Genomic DNA, 20,579 nt, shown 5'->3' with positions numbered 1-20,579 from the left:
GTTGTGAAGGGCAGGAGCGAGGAGGGCATCTGTTAGACCCAGGCCTCGGCCTGCCTGGGCCGCAGCACCCGAGAACCAGGCCTGTTGCCGGGCGGCGCCCTCCGGCCTCTCTCGCTGCCCGCAGTTCTGGGGTGGGGTGGCCTGGACTCGATGGGCTGCCTTGTCTCACCCCCGGCTCCTGTCCGTCGTGTTTCTCCACTGCCTCCACTCTCCCGCTGTCCGTGACCCTGTGTCCGTGCGCTGACGGTGTGGAAACCACTCAGAGGGTGTCGTGGCCGCCAGTCTGCTGGCCCAGGCAGTGGCGTCGCTGTCTGCCTCCTCCTTTTCCTTGTGGGTGGGTTTCCTACCCCACCCTCGCCTTGGCCCCCTTCCCTCAGCAATTCTGTTTTCTCTCGTCGTCAGTGATTTCTCTCGACTGGCCTTTCCTCTAACCATTGTAACTTCTCCCATCTTGAAGAACCCTCCCATTTCCTCCGCTTCCCTCATCGCTGACCTCCTGGGAGACGGCTGCTTCTTGGTTCCCAGCCCTCTGCTCCTCCGCTTTGGGCAGGACTCTGCCTGCCCCTCTCTGGAGAGCTGGCCTTGCTCGTCCCTCCCAGGACTTCCCTCAGGGGTCCCCTTGTTGGCGAGGGGTGCCCCTCCCCTGCTGGTCCTCCCTGCCCCCCGGCCGGGTTGCCCGCTCACGTGGACCTAGGCGTCGGTTACTGGTCTTCTCACTCGGGTGGGAGCGCGTGAGGCCGGAACTGGCTGTGCCTTGCGGGGCGCTCAGTTCTCAGCAGAGGGCCCCCCCGCACAGGCCTGTTGCTGGAGGAATGGATTCTGTCAGCCGGCGAGGATGTTCACGTGTCTGGTCTCTGACCTGGACACTTCACGGCGCTCCTGCCCCGCTCCCTGCCCCGCTCCCTGCCCCGCTCCCCCAGCCTCTGGGACTTCCGTCTGCTGTCAGCAGCGCCCTGACTCGTGGGGTGACATTCCTGCACTGATAGCTCTTGTCCTGTTGACCCATCTCCCACCCTCGAGGGTGTTGGGAGGAGGTGCAATGGTGTTGACCTTCTCTTATCTGCCAGGGTTCCTCAGGGGCTGCCAGCAGCTGTCCAGACTGCTCCTGTCCATCAGTCAGTCCTGTCCCTGGCCCCCGGCCGGCGTGTGTGGGGACAGTGCTGACAGGAGGCCCACAGTCGTCCTCTCCTCCCGAGTGTGTCATCCGAGGTGGTGCTGTTCTGTGGTGTCCGCCACGCAGGTCGCCGCGTTCTCAGTCACGCGCACCAGACCTTCCTCAGAAACCCACACGGTGCTCCCTGGGCCCTGTCCTCGGCCGCAGTGCCTTCACCTGGCGCATTGTCCCGGCCCCAGCGCCAGTGAGCCTCGTGCCAGCGCCCTGCTCCCTGACTGGAACCAGGCCTGTTCGGACCCATGCTTTCTGCCTCGCGTGCCGCATGGACACGCACGAGAACGTATTGTTCACGTCTCTTGTTCCCCTGCTGTTCGCTTTGACGTGTGGTCTGTTTGCTGAGTGATTCCTTTGTCGCTGAGGCTTCGTGGCTCGTTTTCGCCTTCCGTAGGGACGGTCGCCTCTCACCATTGTTCTCCAGAATCCTCCGCGACGTTCTGGTCTGTACATTTCCGCATGCTTTTGCAAACCAAGAAAAATCTCCACTAGGCTTTCTTCTGAAATGGTATTAAAACCAGTTCATATAAGTTAATATTTTATCCAAAGTTTATATTAGCAAAGTATTTAAAATGTTTACTTCGTACTAGGTTAAATCCATTTTTTCCCTATAAATACCGAGGCTGTACCTTCTGTTCTTTAAAAAAAGACGCAGAAAGTGTGAGTGACGTGTAAACTGTGTTCTGTTTCAGATCTGTTTCCTCCTTTTCGCTGTTCTCTACCTCGTCTCCTACTTCATCATCACAAGATACAAGAGGAAGTCAGGCAAGTAGAGGCGCCGATGCACGCGGTCATTCTCACGCCGGGCGCTCTGGGTGGTCTGTGGGCTCCCAGCATGTCTGGGTGGACCCTCTGGGCTCGGGCCGGAGCGCGGTTGCCTGGGCCTGAGGGCACTAGACATACCCCCAGGGGCCTGGCTGCAGGGTCACCCTCTTGGACCCCAGCCCAACTAAGAAGAGTGCGGGCTCCTCAGGACCTGGGAAACTCCTGAGCTTGTGAGGACATCTGGGTCCTTGTGACCGGCTCTGACTGAGCCCATCCCGTCCTGGCTCTGACTACAGATTACCTCTCTCTGAAGGGACACTGAGTTCAGTCTCCCTGACCCCGTCTCCTCTCAGTGTTCACACCCGTCCTGTCCTGCCAGAGGGACCACTACACCTTTATTCTGTTATTATTATTTATTTCTTATCTTCACTTGAGGACATTTTCCCATGTTTTGTTCAGATAGAGCGGGAGGGAGGGAGGGAGAGAAACATCGACGTGAAAGGGACACATCGAGTGGCTGCCACCCGCACGACCAACCAGGGCCGGGGACAAACTGCAACCGAGGTACATGCCCTTAGCGGGAACCGAACCCGGGTCTCTCTGGACCGCAGGCCGACGCTCTGACCGCTGAGCCAAACCGGCCAGGGCTGTTTGTTTCTTAAAAGTGCTCTGTGGCCCTGCAGACATTGGGAGCAGCCTCGCTGCCGGCACCCGGCGCTGTGACTGCACCGAAGCTCCTTGGGTCCTGTAAGCTCAGAGTTTGGCAGACCCCAATCCGAGACAGCTTCTTAGCCAGTTGAAGACATGTTTTGACATCAGGTTTCATAGATCAGGGACACAGAAGTGGAGAGAGAGAGAGACAGGAATGAATGAATGCTCACGAGGCATTGTTTTAGGGGAAGTCGGGATGATGAGCAGGAACATTGGAGATTCATGAAGTGTTTTTTTTTTTTTTATCCTCACCCGAGGACATTTTTCCATTTTTTGTTCAGATAGAGTGGGAGGGAGAGAGGAAGGGAGAGAGAGAGAGAAACATCGATGTGAAGGGACACATCGAGCGGCTGCCACCCGCACGACCAACCAGGGCCGGGGACAAACTGCAACCGAGGTACATGCCCTTAGCGGGAACCGAACCCGGGTCTCTCTGGACCGCAGTCCGACGCTCCAACCGCTGAGCCAAACCGGCCAGGGCTCATGAAGTGTTTTGTCGAGTACGCGCAGGGAGGGGCTGATGAGGACTCTGGACCTGGTTGGCGGAGTGTTGAGACAGAATTGAAAAGACGTTCTTGAAAGTCTGTGGTTGGCTGGAAGTGGGCTCTGCGGTGTGAGAGCTGGTGCCGGGGTCGCTTGTGGGCCCGTTGGCCGGGAAGCAGGGGGGCTGAGAGTCGCAGAGCCTTGAGGACACGCCCAGGTAGGTGCGGGGGTTGGGTGTTGTGCGGTGTCCTTGTAATTGGGTCAGAGTTTCTTTGGCTGGTAAGTTTTCGTGGGAGGACAGAGATGTGGCAGACAGTTGTGGGGGTGGCGCTGAGAGAGCCCCAGCAAACGGATACATTCCGGCTGCACCTTGGACAGCGGCAGAGAAGTGTCATGGCCGAGGTCCCCAGCGTGGTTTAGGGGTCCAGAGAGTCCTCATCACCACTACCAATGACAAGCTCAGATGACCGAGAAGCCCACGGGGTCTAAGAGTCTGAACTTTAATGTTACAGTAAACATTTTATTTTTGGCTGTTGTCAACTAGCGCATTTTTTCCATTAGCGATTTCACTGGCATGGTATGGTCGTAAACTTGATAGTGGTCCACTAAGTTCTGTTCTCCCGGGCACTGACTGTTTGGGACGTTTTAATTTACGTGTGGTCATTGAGTTCATAAGGATTTTTGGTTAGTTAAAGCACTGTTCTCTAACCATCTCCTGTCCTATCTGACGGAATGAAATTTAAATGAGGGTCTGTGCTGAAATAAGCACAGTGCATTTCTTTTAATCCCCACCTGAGGATATTTTTTACATTTATCTTCAGATAGAGCAGGAGGGAGGGAGACACGGGGAGAGAGAGAGAGAGAGAAACATTGATGTGAGAGGGACTCATCCACTGGTTGGCTCCCGCACGACCTGACCAGGGCCGGGGACAAACCGCAACCGAGGTACGTGCCCTTGACTGGAATCGAACCAGGGACTCTTTGGTCCTCAGGCCGACACTCTAACCACTGAGCCAAACTAGCCAGGGCGAACACAATGCTTTTAAAAAATTGGTTCCATTTTAATAATTGCTTTTTAAAATTTATATATTTGTTTTTACAAATTAATGAAACATTTTGTTGGAAGGTAGAATAACATTAATCCTTACATATTTTTGCAGATGAACAAGAAGATGAAGATGCTGTTGTCAACAGGATTTCGTATGTATTTTATTTGTTTATTTATTTACTTAATCCTCACCCGAGGACATTTTTGCATTTGTCTTCAGATAGAGCGGGAGGGAGGGAGGGAGGAAGAGAGAGAGAAAGAAACATCGATGTGAAAGAGACACATTGAGTGGCTGCCACCCCCATGACCCCAACCAAGGCCGGGGACAAACTGCAACCGAGGTTCGTGCCCTTAGCAGGAACCGAACCCGGGTCTCTCTGGTTCGCGGGCTGACGCTCTAACCGCTGAGCCAAAGCAGCCAGGGCTCATATGTATTTTAAGGTTTAATTGTTTTATTTTTAATTCTGGAGTCATAAATTCTCAAAATGTAACTCTACCTTTTGGGCAGAAAGATGGAAGACATTTACCTAAAGTGTTGCAGCACCTTCATCAGTGTTAATCCCATCCTCAGAGCGCACACAGGCAAATGCGCATGCGTAGTGGAAGGTTGGCTGCCTCCTATTAAACGAGCTTACTTATGAGCTGGGAGCTTCCTCTTTCAGATCTAACCAGGAGGGGGGCGCAGGCCGGGGGGTGGTGGGCCGCAGGCCTGGGGTGGTGGTGGGCCGCAGGCCGGGGGTGGTGGTGGGCCGCAGGCGGGGTGGGGGGTGGGGGTGGGCTGGAGGCCAGGGGGGCATGGGCCGCAGGCCGGGGGTGGTGGGCCGCAGGCTGGGGGTGGTGGGCCGCAGGCTGGGGGTGGGGGTGGTGGGCCGCAGGCCGGGGGTGGGGGGGTGGGCCGGAGGCTGGGGGTGGGGGGGTGGGCCGGAGGCTGGGGGTGGGGGGGTGGGCCGCAGGCCGGCGGGGCGTGGGCCACAGGAATGCAGGCCCCTGGCTGTGTGAACGGTGTGCTGAGAAGACTGTGCAGGTTTTGGAAGAGCGGGCGGACAGCTGCTCTGTTCAGCCTCCCTCCTGAGAGCGGGGCGGTGGGCCTGTCCGGTCCCCGGGGCGCTTCCTCTGCTCACGTCCGCTGCCGGTGCAGGACAGGCTGCAGGCACCTTGCGGAGTCAGACCGGATGGAAAGCAGCGAGTTCCTTTCCGTTCGGTGTGGCCTGATGGGAGTTGGACACGGCACCGCCCCCCTGTGTCCCCCCACCCCGCGCACAGGCTTGTTGTTGGTGCTTTACTGTTTTTTGGAAATAGTCCCAGATGTACAGGAAAGGTAGAAATGTAACACAAAGACTTTTCACTGAACCCTGGGGAAGTTGCTGACCGGATGCTCCATTTCCACAGGATACTTTGTATCTAATTCCTGTAAACAGCCATCAAAATGGCGAAGCTGGTGTTGACACAGTACCAGCTGTGCTACCCCCCCCAGTTCACTAGTCTCCCTGCAGTGTCCCTGCTAACAAAAGGGTGCAGTGCAGAGCCCCACCCTGCAGGGAGCACCATGTCCCCCCAGCCGCCTGCAGGCTGAACCGTGGCTCAGTGTCTCCTTGACTCCCTGACCTGGTGGGCACTTCTGCGGCGCAGGCCGGGCACATGGCTTTCTCATCCCTTCTTGATCAGGGCCCGGTCACAGCCTCTGCTGATGTGCTGCTGGGGAAGAGAGGAAGGGGAGCAGGGGAGAGCCCGCACACGCATACACCCACACACCCACGTACATGTACGCACACACCCACACACGCACGCACATGCACCCACACACGCACACACCCACACACGCGCACACACTCATGCGCACACACGTGCACCCCCCCCACGAGCACACACTCATACGCACACATATGCACACACATGCACACACACTTGCCCCACACTGGAGCATTGCTCAGCCCTGAAGACAGCACAGCAGTGGCACCTGCTCCCACACGCATGAACCCCGAAAGCATGATGCTGAGAGAGCGGCCAGTCGCCACAGGTCATGTGGTGTCTGGTTCCTTCACAAGAAACATCCAGAGCCGGCAGTTCAGTAAAGCAGACTGGCGGGTCTCGGCCGAGGGGAGGGCTGAATGGGGCGCAGTGCTTCACGGCGTGGACCTCGCTTCGGGGTGTTGAGAGTGTTCAGGTGGCACACCCTGGGCACCAAATGCCCTGACTCGTTCCCTTCGGAGCGGCTACCGTGATGTGAAGCCACCTTGATAAAGCAGGGCTTCCGCTAAGAAATGACTTGGACAGGTGGTTCGACTTGCCCAGAGAGAGGCGTGTGGGCGGTCCCCGTGCTGGGTCTGGGTCTGGGTCTGAACCATGCGATCGGCCTAGGAGAGCAGCCGTCACCCTGCGCTGGGCGTCCTGTGTGGCTTAGGCTGCGCCCTTGATGGCTCAGCCGGACGGGGTTGGGTCCCACGCGCTGGCCCTGCCTGTGACGTCTGGGACACTCAGTGACCGCCTGCTGAAAGCACAGTGGGGCCGGCGTCGCGACCCTAGGCCGACCGAGGGCGGACGGGCCCTGCTCCCGGTGGAGCCCTCCAGGTGAGGCGCCGGTGTGAGGTTCCCCCTTCCCCGCGTTCGTGTCTGTGCCCCGCGGCGGTGCTTCTGCTGCCTCATAAATAGAGCACCGTCACCCTTGCAGTATGTTTCAGAACTGTTTCCCCTGGAGAGGTCAGGAGCCCTGCCCTCCACTTGCGTCAGCCCCCGGCACATCCGAGAGGTCGGCCCCCAGATGCTCTGCATCATGTGATGACGGCACCTTCCTGAAGGGAGATGGCTGTCCCTCGCGTCAGGAGGGCTGCACGGAGGAGGAGGCCAGCAGTCTGCCCCTGGGTCCTCATCGTTGCTCTTTAGTGCCTTCCCCTGTGGAACCAGTGAGAACTGCACCGGGCTCCCCCTGTGGAACCAGTGAGAACTGCACCGGGCTCCCCCCTGTGGAACCAGTGAGAACTGCACCGGGCTCCCCGCTGTGGAACCAGTGAGAACTGCACCGGGCTCCCCCTGTGGAACCAGTGAGAACTGCACCGGGCTCCCCGCTGTGGAACCAGTGAGACCTGCACCGGGCTCCCCCTGTGGAACCAGTGAGAACTGCACCGGGCTCCCCCTGTGGAACCAGTGAGAACTGCACCGGACTTTGCCCCTGTGGAACCAGTGAGAACTGCACCGGACTTCCCCCTGTGGAACCAGTGAGAACTGCACGGTCCCCCGGGAACTTGAGAACTGCACCGGTCTCCCCTAGTGGAACCAGTGAGAACTGCACCGGACTTCCCCCTGTGGAACCAGTGAGAACTGCACCGGGCTCCCCCTGTGGAACCAGTGAGAACTGCACCGGACTATGCCCCTGTGGAACCAGTGAGAACTGCACCGGGCTCCCCCTGTGGAACCAGTGAGAACTGCACCGGACTTTGCCCCTGTGGAACCAGTGAGAACTGCACCGGGCTCCCCCTGTGGAACCAGTGAGAACTGCACCGGGCTCCCCCCTGTGGAACCAGTGAGAACTGCACCGGACTTCCCCCTGTGGAACCAGTGAGAACTGCACCGGGCTCCCCCCTGTGGAACCAGTGAGAACTGCACCGGGCTCCCCCCTGTGGAACCAGTGAGAACTGCACCGGGCTCCCCTGTGGAACCAGTGAGAACTGCACCGGACTTCCCCCTGTGGAACCATGAGAACTGCACTCGGACTTTCCCTGTGGAACCAGTGAGAACTGCACCGAGCTCCCCCTGTGGAACCAGTGAGAACTGCACCGGGCTCCCCCTGTGGAACCAGTGAGAACTGCACCGGGACTTCCCCCTGTGGAACCAGTGAGAACTGCACCGGGCTCCCCCTGTGGAACCAGTGAGAACTTCCCCCTGTGGAACCAGTGAGAACTGCACCGGGCTCCCCCTGTGGAACCAGTGAGAACTGCACCGGGCTCCCCCTGTGGAACCAGTGAGAACTGCACCGGGCTCCCCCCTGTGGAACCAGTGAGAACTGCACCGGGCTCCCCCTGTGGAACCAGTGAGAACTGCACTGGACTTCCCCCTGTGGAACCAGTGAGAACTGCACTGGACTTTGCCCTGTGGAACCAGTGAGAACTGCACCAGGCTCCCCCTGTGGAACCAGTGAGAACTGCACCGGGCTCCCCCTGTGGAACCAGTGAGAACTGCACCGGGCTCCCCCTGTGGAACCAGTGAGAACTGCACCGGGCTCCCCCCTGCGGAACCAGTGAGAACTGCACCGGGCTCCCCCCTGTGGAACCAGTGAGAACTGCACCTGGCTCCGGGCTCTGAGCCCAGCATCAGCCTGAGCCCAGCAGACTGAGTCCGGATCTGCCCCTGCTGGGTGTGCCGAAAGAACACAGCACGGCAGCTGGCGTCTGCCTAGTGAGGTGGTCTCGGTCGTCCCCTTGCGCTCCAACTCTTCCTGCGTTCCTCCCACTGAAGGGAGTTGGGCGGGCATTGGAGAGGGAGACACAGAAAGAGAGGCTGAGCTTAATGAGGACGAGACCCGGCGTCGTCAGGGCTCTGAGAGTCAGACGGGTTCTACAGCGTAGGAGCCGCGACACCGCCCGGCACCTGAGAGGCTTCCAGAGCCGACTCCCCCCCTGCATGGAGACCCCTTCTGGGCCCTGCCCCTGAAGAGCCCACCCCAGGTTCTCCTTTGCTCCTTCATTCTGCCCTCTGTCTCCCTGCATCCCCACAGACTCCCCCTGCCCTTCCCAACCGCCAGTGCCCTTGGGGACAGCCCCTCTCAGCTCGTTCTGGGGCCCGAGGGAGGTGCTGATGTGAAGTAGGGTGCCTGTGCAGAGGGCTGTGAGCCCCAGCCAGCAGGAGAGTCTCCGTGCAGGAGAGGACCTGGCACAGTGTCGGAGCCCCTAGGGCAACCTGGAGTGGGCCTCAGGGTTTGAGAAGAGGGGGGGAAGTACCCCTGTAGGGGGAACCCTGGCATGGGATATCACCCCGGGGGGCGACTCCCGCATGGCCTAGGGGTGCTGTGTGATGGAGTCAGCCCACGCAGGATAGGGAGGGCGCCTGTGCAGGATGGCAGAGCCCAAGAGGGTTGGCCTGGCCGTGTGTGAGCTTGGTGGGTGTCCACAGAGCAGGACAGTGGGAAATGGGGTCCCCTGAGCAGCAAGATCCTCCTTATAGAACGGGGCTCAGTGTACCGGGAGCGGACCCGCTGCAGATGTGGGTGGGTGTGCGCATGTACATACAACGTGCATGCGCACCCCTGCGCCTCCGCCACTGGACGCCCGGGAGCTTGACACCCAGGGGCAGCGAGTGTCATCGGCGCCCAGGTCTTCCCTCTGAATCAGTGTCCCATGGAAAGGACCCGACTCCGGGAAACCGGGCTGCAGGGCTGGGCTCGGAGCCTCCCGGGTCATTTTGTTTGCCTTGTGGTGCCAGGGAGCACTTGAAGAACAAGGGGTGCGTCAGAAGACCTGGGCCTTTGAGGGCTCTCCTGCCAGCCAGGGGCCGCCTGAGCATCACGGTCATGGTTGCCATGGGTCCCGCACCCAGTGGGACAGGGAGCCCGAGGCCATGCTGGTGGCGTCACTGAACGAGTAGATCCTTGGACACGGAGGAGATCTCCCTGGTTTCAGACGCAGCCCCCTGCACCACGTGTACAAAGGGAAGAGCGACGCTGGGTTGCTGGGCTCCGCGGACACCACCTGGGCCAGTGATCAGAGAGCGCATGGCCCGTGTGGGGCTGACAGGAAGTCAAGGACCCCTGGAGCCTACGGTGAGGGACAGCGATGGCTCTGGGACATTCGTCCCACCAGGTGGCGGCCTGCACATGTCAAAGCTGGGTCCCTTGCTCCCCTCCAGCTGCCGCCTTCTCCATCACCCTCCATCAACTCGACCATCCACATCTCAGGCTGAACACCTGGTCACCCTGACGCCCTCCCGTTCCACAGCAGGAAGAGCTGCGGGTGCTGCTGAGTCCGCTCTGAGCCAGAGGTGGCTTTTCTGAAACTGTCTTCAGCCTCGAGGGCATTTTCTGTAGTTAGATGAGGAGCCACCTCTCTGCCCTTCCTGGGCGACCCAGGGCTGGGCCTCAGGGATCCCGTGCCAGCAGCTTCCCGGGGGCACCTGTCCTCACAGCTGCCCCAGGGCGTTAGGGAGGACGGTCCTGTCCTTTTGTGTCTAGGGCCAATCCCAACGCTGAAAACACCATTGATGCTAAAAGTCTTGCTGTAAGAGCCAGCATTACAGTCACGGTGGCTGTAGGTTCAGGATTATCTGGGTCACTTGTGATTTCAAACTCTATTTGTCCTCAGAAGCCTCCGACTTTGTCAGATTACAGGTTGGAAACTATGGTTGGCTGTCACCGCTGGGTTGAGGTCAGTGTTGTGGGAGCTGAGAGGAGGGAGAAGGGAGGTGCCGAGGAATTCACGGGCGAAGGATGTGCATGGAGCCCTAGGGAGAGAGCCGACGGTGGCCTGGGCACGGAGCCATAGAGCCCAATGAGGTGGGGGGCGGGTAGGACTGTGGGGCCAGAGAGGTGTGGGAAGGCCATGGTGTGGCTCTCTAGCATCGAAAGGTGATGGGAGCCCACAGGACACTTCCTCACTTGACTGAGAGGATGAGACTGACGGCGTTCACAAGAGGTCACCGTGGTCACTGCCGAGGTGGGCGGCGGACCCAGACAAGGAGTGTGCTCCTGCTTTTACCAGGAGACACTTGTGGTCAGCAGAGCCTTCACCAACGTCTCCTGTGTCTGGTCTGGATGTGTTTTCGGTGAGCATCCCATGGTCTTCATGTAAAACCCACCAGTGACTGTCTCCTGGTGGTTTGGGCTTAAGTAGGAAAACACTTTGGAGGGTGGCCACAAGGTGGCGCTCGCCACAGTCACTCCTTGGATGTGGATGTTGAGAGTTTAGTAGGGTTTTGTTTCCCCTTCCACCTTCCATTTTCACATTCTTCCTATATTTACTTTAATGTGATGGATATTAAATTGTTTCCCTCTGCAGTGTTGGTGAGACTCCATTTTCCCTGCCACTTACCAGAAAATCTTAGAACAATGGATGTAAACATTAAAACATTTCATCGTCTGTGTTGTCCTTGTCTGTGTCTGACTTGCTGTAGAGGCCTTTCTAATTAGCACATATCAGAGACGTCTCATTTAAAAAAGCACGGAGCAGTGTTTTCTGTACCGTTGAACAGGATAGTGTTGTTCACTAGTCCCTTGCGTTTGCTGGTCTAGTTTATGTACACGTCACCTGCTTTACGGGGTAGCAGACCATGACCGCAAGCTTTCCTCTGGAATGCGGTTTTCATGCTGCTTCCCAAGTGCTTGTTCCCGCCTCAGACAGTCGTTGCCTCCTTCCAGCATCGACTGCCAAAGCTGCGAATGAAATGCACTGTGAAATAGCGCCCAGCCAGGAGGGAGGGCCCAGGCGATGTGAAATAGCGCCCAGCCAGGAGGGAGGGCCCAGGCGATGTGAAATAGCGCCCGGCCAGGAGGGAGGGCCCAGGCGATGTGAAATAGCGCCTGGCCAGGGGGGAGGGCTCAGGCGATGTGAAATAGCGCCTGGCCAGGAGGGAGGGCCCAGGCGATGTGAAATAGCGCCTGGCCAGGCGGGAGGGCTCAGGCGATGTGAAATAGCGCCTGGCCAGGAGGGAGGGCCCAGGCGATGTGAAATAGCACCCGGCCAGGAGGGAGGGCTCAGGCGATGTGAAATAGCGCCCGGCCAGGAGGGAGGGCCCAGGCGATGTGAAATAGCGCCCGGCCAGGAGGGAGGGCCCAGGCGATGTGAAATAGCGCCTGGCCAGGAGGGAGGGCTCAGGCGATGTAAAATAGCGCCCGGCCAGGAGGGAGGGCCCGTGTGATGTGAAATAGCGCCCGGCCAGGAGGGAGGGCCGGTGTGATGTGAAATAGCGCCCGGCCAGGAGGGAGGGCCGGTGCGATGTGAAATAGCGCCCGGCCAGGAGGAGGGCCTGGGCCTGTGTGATGTGAAATCGCACCCCTAGCCCAGGAGGGAGGGCGGTGATGGAAATATACGCCCAGGCCAGGAGGGAGGGCCGGTGCTGATTTGAATAGCGCTCCGGCCAGGAGGGAGGGCCGGTTGCGGATGTGACATAGCGCCCAGGCCAGGAGGAGGGCCGGGGTTGTGTGATGTGAAATAGCACCCAAGGCCAGGAGGGAGGGCGGGTGGCTGATGTGAAATCGGCCCGGCCAGGAGGGAGGGCCGGGTTGCTGATGTGACATAGCGGCCCGGACAGGCAGGAGGGCCGGGCGATGTGAATAGCGCCCCGGCCAGGAGGGAGGGCCGGTGCGATGTGACATAGCGCCCCGCCAGGAGGGCGGGCCGCTAGTGATGTGAAATAGCGCCCAGCCAGGAGGGAGGGCCGGTGCGATGTGAAATAGCGCCCAGCCAGGAGGGAGGGCCGGTGCGATGTGAAATATCGCCCGGCCAGGAGGGAGGGCCGGTGCGATGTGAAATAGCGCCCAGCCAGGAGGGAGGGCCCAGGCGATGTGAAATAGCACCCAGCCAGGAGGGAGGGCCCAGGCGATGTGAAATAGCGCCCAGCCAGGAGGGAGGGCCCAGGCGATGTGAAATAGCGCCCAGCCAGGAGGGAGGGCCCAGCGATGTAAATAGCGCCAGCAGGAGGGAGGGCCCAGGCGATGTGAAATAGCGCCCAGCCAGGAGGGAGGGCCCAGGCGATGTGAAATAGCGCCCGGCCAGGAGGGAGGGCCGGTGTGATGTGAAATAGCGCCCAGCCAGGAGGGAGGGCCCAGGCGATGTGAAATAGCGCCCAGCCAGGAGGGAGGGCCCAGGCGATGTGAAATATCGCCCGGCCAGGAGGGAGGGCCTGTGCGATGTGAAATAGCGCCCAGCCAGGAGGGAGGGCCGGTGCGATGTGAAATAGCGCCCAGCCAGGAGGGAGGGCCGGTGTGATGTGAAATAGCGCCCAGCCAGGAGGGAGGGCCCAGGCGATGTGAAATAGCGCCCAGCCAGGAGGGAGGGCCCAGGCGATGTGAAATATCGCCCGGCCAGGAGGGAGGGCCCAGGCGATGTGAAATAGCGCCCAGCCAGGAGGGAGGGCCGGTGTGATGTGAAATAGCGCCCAGCCAGGAGGGAGGGCTCAGGCGATGTGAAATAGCACCCGGCCAGGAGGGAGGGCCGGTGTGATGTGAAATAGCTCCCAGCCAGGAGGGAGGGCCAGGCGATGTGAAATAGCGCCCAGCCAGGAGGGAGGGCCCAGGCGATGTGAAATATCGCCCGGCCAGGAGGGAGGGCCCAGGCGATGTGAAATATAGCCCCGGCCAGGAGGGAGGGCCCAGGCGATGTGAAATAGCGCCCAGCCAGGAGGGAGGGCCCAGGCGATGTGAAATAGCGCCCGGCCAGGAGGGAGGGCCCAGGCGATGTGAAATAGCGCCCGGCCAGGAGGGAGGGCCCAGGCGATGTGAAATAGCGCCCGGCCAGGAGGGAGGGCCCAGGCGATGTGAAATAGCGCCCGGCCAGGAGGGAGGGCCCAGGCGATGTGAAATAGCGCCCGGCCAGGAGGGAGGGCCCAGGCGATGTGAAATAGCGCCCGGCCAGGAGGGAGGGCCCAGGCGATGTGAAATAGCGCCCAGCCAGGAGGGAGGGCCGGTGTGATGTGAAATAGCGCCCAGCCAGGAGGGAGGGCCCAGGCGATGTGAAATATCGCCCGGCCAGGAGGGAGGGCCCAGGCGATGTGAAATAGCGCCCGGCCAGGAGGGAGGGCCCAGGCGATGTGAAATAGCGCCCGGCCAGGAGGGATGGCCGTGTGGGCCGTGCGTTCTTCGTGCAGTGTGCGGGGCAGTGTCTGCACGTGACTTCCGGGCGTCCGGGTCAGAGGGACTGACCTTCGCGCAGGAGGGGTCCTGGGGCTGAGCTGGTTAACGTCCGGGATCACACATGTGTCCTTTGTGTTTCAGCTGCGTGCGTGCATGCAAGTCTTCCACCCTTGTTTTTTAGAAGGACATCGAAGAGTTTTGACTCGCGAAAGGCCCCGCGCCTTGCTGTCCGAGCGGTGACCCCGTGCTCTGTTGCAGGCTGTTCCTGTGCACCTTCACGCTGGCCGTGTCCGCGGGCGCCGTGCTGCTCCTGCCCTTCTCCATCGTCAGCAACGAGATCCTGCTGGCCTTCCCTCACAACTACTACATGCAGTGGCTGAACGGCTCCCTCATCCACGGTCAGTGCATCGCCCCTAGCCGGGGGCTCCCTTCGGCGCCGCGGGGTTGCGGGGTCTCCCCTTTGCGAGCGTCTCCACGGTTTCCATCTTCTCCAGTAACCCCCCGAGTCCTTAATAATATCAGAAAACCGGCCTTTACTTACCAGCCCTTCTCCTTGTTAATGGCGAAAGGCTTCTCTGTGTTACGGCGTCAAGGGGCAGTTTTTGTCCTGACCACGATCCTGGTAAGTTTTCATTTCAATACTGAGCAAGAGAGTTTTGTTTTGTCTGAACATGTCTGAACTCAACCTCCACTGAAGACCTGGAAGAGGGGCCTTAGTTTCCTTTCATTCATTTGCTGTGAGTTTCTGTAGCCAAATGCATGACAGAGGCGGGGGGCTCTCTTGTCAGGACAAACTTTAAAATTGATGTGGGCTTTAGAAAAAAATGAAGACCGACATATTATATAATTGCCTTACGATATCGCGCTTTGAAGCCAAATAGACCTGGATCCCACTCTTAGCTCTGTTGTTTTCTAGAAATTTTCAGTGAGGTCGGGCATCTTTATTTAATTGTAACTTATCCCTTGCTCTCCCTTTTCTGTATATTGATTGAATTATGTGATCTCTTTACGTGTCAAACACAGCTTTTTATCTGATCTTTAAAAATATGTTTCTCTAGTTGTTACTTTGCTTTTGAATTTTATCTGCTGTTTTGATTTGTAGAAGTTTTACTTTGTTTTTGTTAAGTGTCACCTAAGGATATTTTTCCATTGATTTTTAGATAGAGTGGGAGGGAGGGAGAGAGAGAAATATCAATATGAGAGAGACACATCAATTGGTTGCCTCCCCCACAACCCTGACTGGGGCTGGGATTCGAATTTGCAACCTGGGTATGTGCCCTTGACCAAGAATCGAACCCACAGCTCTTTGGTCTGTAGGACGACGCTCTAACCGCTGAGCCAGCCAGGGCAGAAGTTTTACATTTTTCTGTTGTCCAGTCTTTCTCTGCCTTTGTTTTCTCTAGTTGTTTCTGTGTTTGGAAGATCCTTTTCCTTCCTAAGATATGGCAAATATTCCCTTTTTTCCTCTATATAAAAAAAGAGGTTTTGTTGCCCCAGCTGGGTGGCTCATTTGGTGGGAGCACCGTCCCATACACCAAAGGGTTGCGGGTTTGATTCCTGGTTGGGGCGTGTACAGGAGGTAATGTTTCTCTTTCGCATCAGTGTTTCTCTTTCTGAAATCAATAGATATGTCTTCAGGGGAAGATTTAAAAAATATTTTAAAAATGGTTTTATTTACATTTAACTATTTAATTCATCTGGAGTTTATACATATACCCTTTCTCTTATCCCTTTGTGTGTATGTAAAGAAATACATGTTTACTGCAGAAAATTTGGAAAACAAAGTTTATAGGGAAGAAAATTATTATTATTCACAATCCTATATAATGTGGAGAGTACTTTAAATACTGTGTCCTCCCCCTGTCTGCTCACTGTTACTTTGTGTTCCCCCCAATGTGCTCACTGTTACTTTGTGTCCCCTCATTGTGCTCACTGTTACTTTGTGTCCCCCCATTGTGCTCACTGTTACTTTGTGTCCCCCCATTGTGCTCACTGTTACTTTGTGTCCTCCCCGTGTTGTGCTTACTGTTAACTTTGTGTTCTCACCATTGTGCTCACTGTTACTTTGTGTCCTCCCATTGTGCTCACTGTTACTTTGTGTCCCCCCATTGTGCTCACTGTTACTTTGTGTCCTCCCCTGTTGTGCTCACTGTTACTTTGTGTCCCTTCATTGTGTTAGTTTTGTGTCCCTCCATTGTGCTCACTGTTACTTTGTGTCCCCCCATTGTGCTCACTGTTACTTTGTGTCCTCCCCCTGTTGTGCTCACTGTTACTTTGTGTCCCCTCATTGTGCTCACTGTTACTTTGTGTCCCCCCATTGTGCTCACTGTTACTTTGTGTCCTCCCCATTGTGCTCACTGTTACTTTGTGTCCTTTGCCTTCCACAGATGGGGGCTTCCCTGAGGTCACTAATTTCTACACTGTTGCAGTATTACCTAGAGCCATTATAATCATGGATTGTTCCCAAGTTTTTATCTAGAAAGCTACATCTTTATAAATAGATATTTGTCCTTAGGATATATTTATGCAATGTACTTTCCAGGTACGCATACGTTCCAGGTTTTTAAAAATATATTCCTCAGAAAAACCGCACGGATTTCTCAGGCAGTCTCGCCTTCCTGGGAAGGGTGCGAGAGTCCCTGCTCACGGGTGTAGCTTTACCGCTTTTGGTTGTTAGTTAATAAAAACCTACCAGTTCAATAGATGAATATTTTTTCTCTTTAAATTTACATTTCTTTAGTTACTAGTGCAGGTGGACATTTACAAAGCATGTTTATAGGTCATTTTTTTTTATTTTTTATTCTCACCTGAGGACATTTTTCCATTTTTTGTTCAGGTAGAGTGGGAGGGAGAGAGAGGAACAGAGAGAGAGAGAGAAACATCGATGTGAAAGGAACACATCGAGTGGCTGCCACCCGCACAACCGACCAGGGCCGGGGACAAACTGCAACCGAGGTACGCGCCCTTAGCGTGAACCGAACCCGGGTCTCTCAGGACCGCAGGCCGACGCTCTAACCGCTGAGCCAAACCGGCCAGGGCTATAGGTCATTTTTAATGTATTTTTTAGTAAACTGCCTACCTGTGTTCTCTTTGCCCATTTTTGCAGTGTTTTTTAAGTTATTAGCTGTCTATCAGGTTAATTGCAAACATTTTTTCTCCCAGTTGTCCTTTAATATTGCTTAAGCTGTTTTTTGACATAAGAATTTCAACATTTTAGTCTAACCGCGTATCTTAATCTGGCCTTGTGGTGGTTGTCATGCATGAAGCCAGGAATGAATGGGGTCTTTGATGCTGTGGTGACCACATGAGTCAGTGAAGTTAAGACTGATTATTACGCGAAGGAAAGAATTATTTTTCAATTGGTCAGCAATTGAAAAAACACCAGTAAGGAAAGAAGGTATTTACTGAAGTTGACACTGAAGTTAAGTCTGGAAAGTCCCCTGTTGTTCTGGAAGGCTGTGGCCTTCCTTCTCCCGTGAGCTATCTCTAGGTGACAGTGCTCTTCGTAAGAGCAAATACGCGGACAACACGCAGCGTACGGCGGTTCCTGTGTCTGCCGTCTGACGTGTCCGGAGGAGACTGGCCTGCTTCTCCTGGCCCTGCTTTCTGTACGGCCGTGGGCACCCTGGTGCTCACTCTCTGCGCGCTGGGCTCCAGGTGTTTCCCCAGCGGTGCAGGTGTCTGAGGCTGGACCGCGCAGTGTGACCAGTGAGCTTGCCTTCCCCCCATTTTACTGCACAGAAATTGCATGTTGTACTGATGACCTTCAAATACTCTCAGCTGGGGCGAATTCTTCCTCATTTGTCCATGGACTGGAGGCGCTGCCCGCTCATGACGTCCATGTACTTGGGGCCAGAGAGCGTCCTCGGAAGTCACACCTGTTCGCGTGTTGTCTGTCTCATTGTAACGGAGGAGCGTAAGCTCAGCTGGCTGTTTCATTTATAAACCGGGGCCCAGGGCAGTGCTTCCCTCATCGCGGTGGCCCAGTCAGCCTACGCCGAACGAATACACTGCAGAAGACACAGTGACTTTCACGTGCAGTAAACAGCATGAGCCGAAAGTCGGGGCGCTAGAGGAAGAAGCTTCTAAGTGATGTCATTGCTTAGTGTGTTCTCAGGGCCAGGTCTCAGGAGGCCTGGGAGGCCGGCCCTGGGACTCGCTCCGGAGGCCTTTACGACCCCAGCCTTGTCTCTACTTCCGCTTCTCGGGCAGATCTGTTCTCGCTGCGGGCAGTGAGCTCCATGATGCTTCCTGCTCGTCTTCGTCTTCTGAACCTACAGCTCCCCTTGGCCTTGTGAACGACACCCACAGGGGTGCTTGTCCGTGCCCCGGGTTGTCTGGTGGTTGAAGATTGTCGGTCTTAGACATGCACGCTTCTCGGTTTTTAGGAAATTATAACCATTAACGGGGCCACACTGTTGTAAAGCGGACCGAGGAGAGCCAATGGGGCTGTTCCCTTCCGAGTTTAAAGACCTGACAACCAGGGGAGCCGACGGAGTGAGTCCTGGTCTGAGTCCAAAGGCTAGAGAAGACCAGCATTGCAGCTTGAACAAAGGCAGAGAGGATGAATTCCTTATTCCTCAGCCTTTTCTGTCTAAGCAGGCCTTCAACTGATCGGGCGAGGCCCACCCACAGGGGAGGGCAATCTGTTTTACTCAGTGTACCGATTCAAATGTTGACCTCCTGGAAACACCCTCACAGGCAGGCTCAGAAGTCACCTTTGACCAAGGATCCGGGTACCCTGCAGCCCTGTCAAATTGACAATAAGATGAACCATCACAAGTCTGCCCCTGTCAACCGGGCTCATCTAAACCAGGCTCATCTAAGCCACCTACGTAACCTGTGCGTTTTCTGTGCGTGTGTGCGCTTTCCTTCAGTCTGGGTTTGACTTGCTTTAGACACCTCTCTGAGTACACATGAGAGACATCTTATTTTAAAAAAATGACAAAGTACTGTTTACGTACTATTGAACAGAATAATGTTGTTTGATAGTCCCTACTATTTGCTAGTATAATTTATTTACACTTTACCCATTTTAGGGGTATAAATATTGAACAGTAAAAATGCACAGAAGAAAAAGAAAGTACTCACTTGTATTCATGTTCTGTATCTTGCATGTTAAAAAATTAGTAGAAAGATAAGAAACCCCTCTGTTCTGTGCACTGAAAAATGACGATACGACTACTCGTGGGTTTTCCTCTTGGGGCGACGGAAGCCTGGGACTGGATAAAGGTGGTGGCTGCCGCACATCGTCAGCGCACGAAAGCCACTGAGGTGTTCACTGTAAAGGGGTAACTGTACGTGATGTGAGTTTAACATGAAATGAAACCCAAACAGGCACATGTTGGAAGGTAGGAGGATGGAATTGCAATTGCAGCCCTGGAGCCAGGAGATAATTCTGCAGTTATGGAGGGTTTCCCGCAGCGGGGTCCACACTGACCCGTGGGCGGCAGAGGCCGACGTTTACGACGTGGGTTCGAGGCTTGGTCTGTTACCAGAGAGCACAGGGAACGTGACCGGTCTTTGCGAGGTACGGTTCTGACCTCACATACAACCTGTACGTTTTCTGTGCGTCTCTGCAGGCGCAGAGAGTAATGCTGTTTTGTCATCATGAAGGAACAAGGTGAAATCCACCTTCGGTTTATCCATCTTCAAGTCCCACAGGTTAAACACACTTTTAGATACTATTTATATTTGTGTGTAAATATTAAAAACCAGCCATTAGTAACTTTTAATGCACCTTTGTTGGTTACGTGTTGCTGACTGTTGCTAGTTGATTGGTCTTGGTGGTTCATTCATCACTGGGATGTTCATCACTGTGGTGCCTGGGTACTTACTGAGGTTATGTTTATAAGAATAACAATAAAACTCAATTTGAACGTTCAGAGTGGGAGACTTGCTTGATTCAATTTTGGTAGCTCCCAATGGGGGAGTGCTTTCTTGGCCAGGATAGATGATGCTGTAGACGAGTCTCGTCGGTACAGAACGGCTCGGAAGAACCTCTCTTCCTCTGGGTGGTAGGATGATAGTATACAATTTATTTTGGTATTTACATTGTATAATGTTCTACAGTGGGCCTGTGTTGCTTTTTTTGTTATAAGAAAAAACATATGAATGTACAGTACTTCACAACTCATTGCTAAAGTTGTTATTTATTTATTTAGTCTTCTAAGTAAATAAGCAGGCGCTGACTATTCAGAAGTAAACATGACATCTTCTGAGGCCTATGCTTCCGCAGTATAATTTCCAAAATGATCTCAGTCGTTTTTTGACAGATCACAACCTCAATTCCACTGAGACATGGTTTTTAACTTAGTTTTGTCGTTTTGGAAATTACTGCATATGCTGGACTTGGGTTGATTTTTGTATCCAGACTTGTGGCGTTTTCTGTCCACGTGATGGAAGGCTGCGGCTCATCCGCTGGCCGTCTGTGTGCTGTGTTCTGTGAGGCCAGCAGATGGAGCTAGAGCTCAATGCATCCCGCGGGGACCTGGCGTTCTGTCTGGTGTGGTTTAGTTTGGTTTTAAACTAAACATTTGGGGATTATTAAATAATCTTTGTTTAAATTCAGATACTTCTTGCAGGGAGAGGCATTGGCTGTCTTTCAAAAAGTTGTCATCGATGCTGATTTA

General features: G+C 55.5%; 1 protein-coding gene across 3 annotated transcripts in view; it reads left to right on the top strand.

Annotated features, from left to right (window-relative positions):
* The window catches only part of LMBR1 (limb development membrane protein 1), a 97,705-nt gene that overhangs the window by 9,230 nt on the left and 67,896 nt on the right, over positions 1-20,579 (top strand). For all 3 annotated transcript variants that reach the window (XM_036246175.1, XM_036246177.1, XM_036246176.1), the window contains exons 2-4: positions 1,861-1,933; positions 4,288-4,327; positions 14,206-14,345. In XM_036246175.1, the coding sequence (XP_036102068.1) occupies positions 1,861-1,933; positions 4,288-4,327; positions 14,206-14,345 (253 nt within the window). The remainder of the gene's footprint in view (positions 1-1,860; positions 1,934-4,287; positions 4,328-14,205; positions 14,346-20,579) is intronic.

The sequence above is a fragment of the Molossus molossus genome, unplaced genomic scaffold, assembly GCF_014108415.1.
Source record: "Molossus molossus isolate mMolMol1 unplaced genomic scaffold, mMolMol1.p scaffold_m16_p_7, whole genome shotgun sequence".
Lineage (NCBI taxonomy): Eukaryota > Metazoa > Chordata > Mammalia > Chiroptera > Molossidae > Molossus > Molossus molossus.
This window is presented reverse-complemented; position numbering and strand designations above follow the sequence as displayed.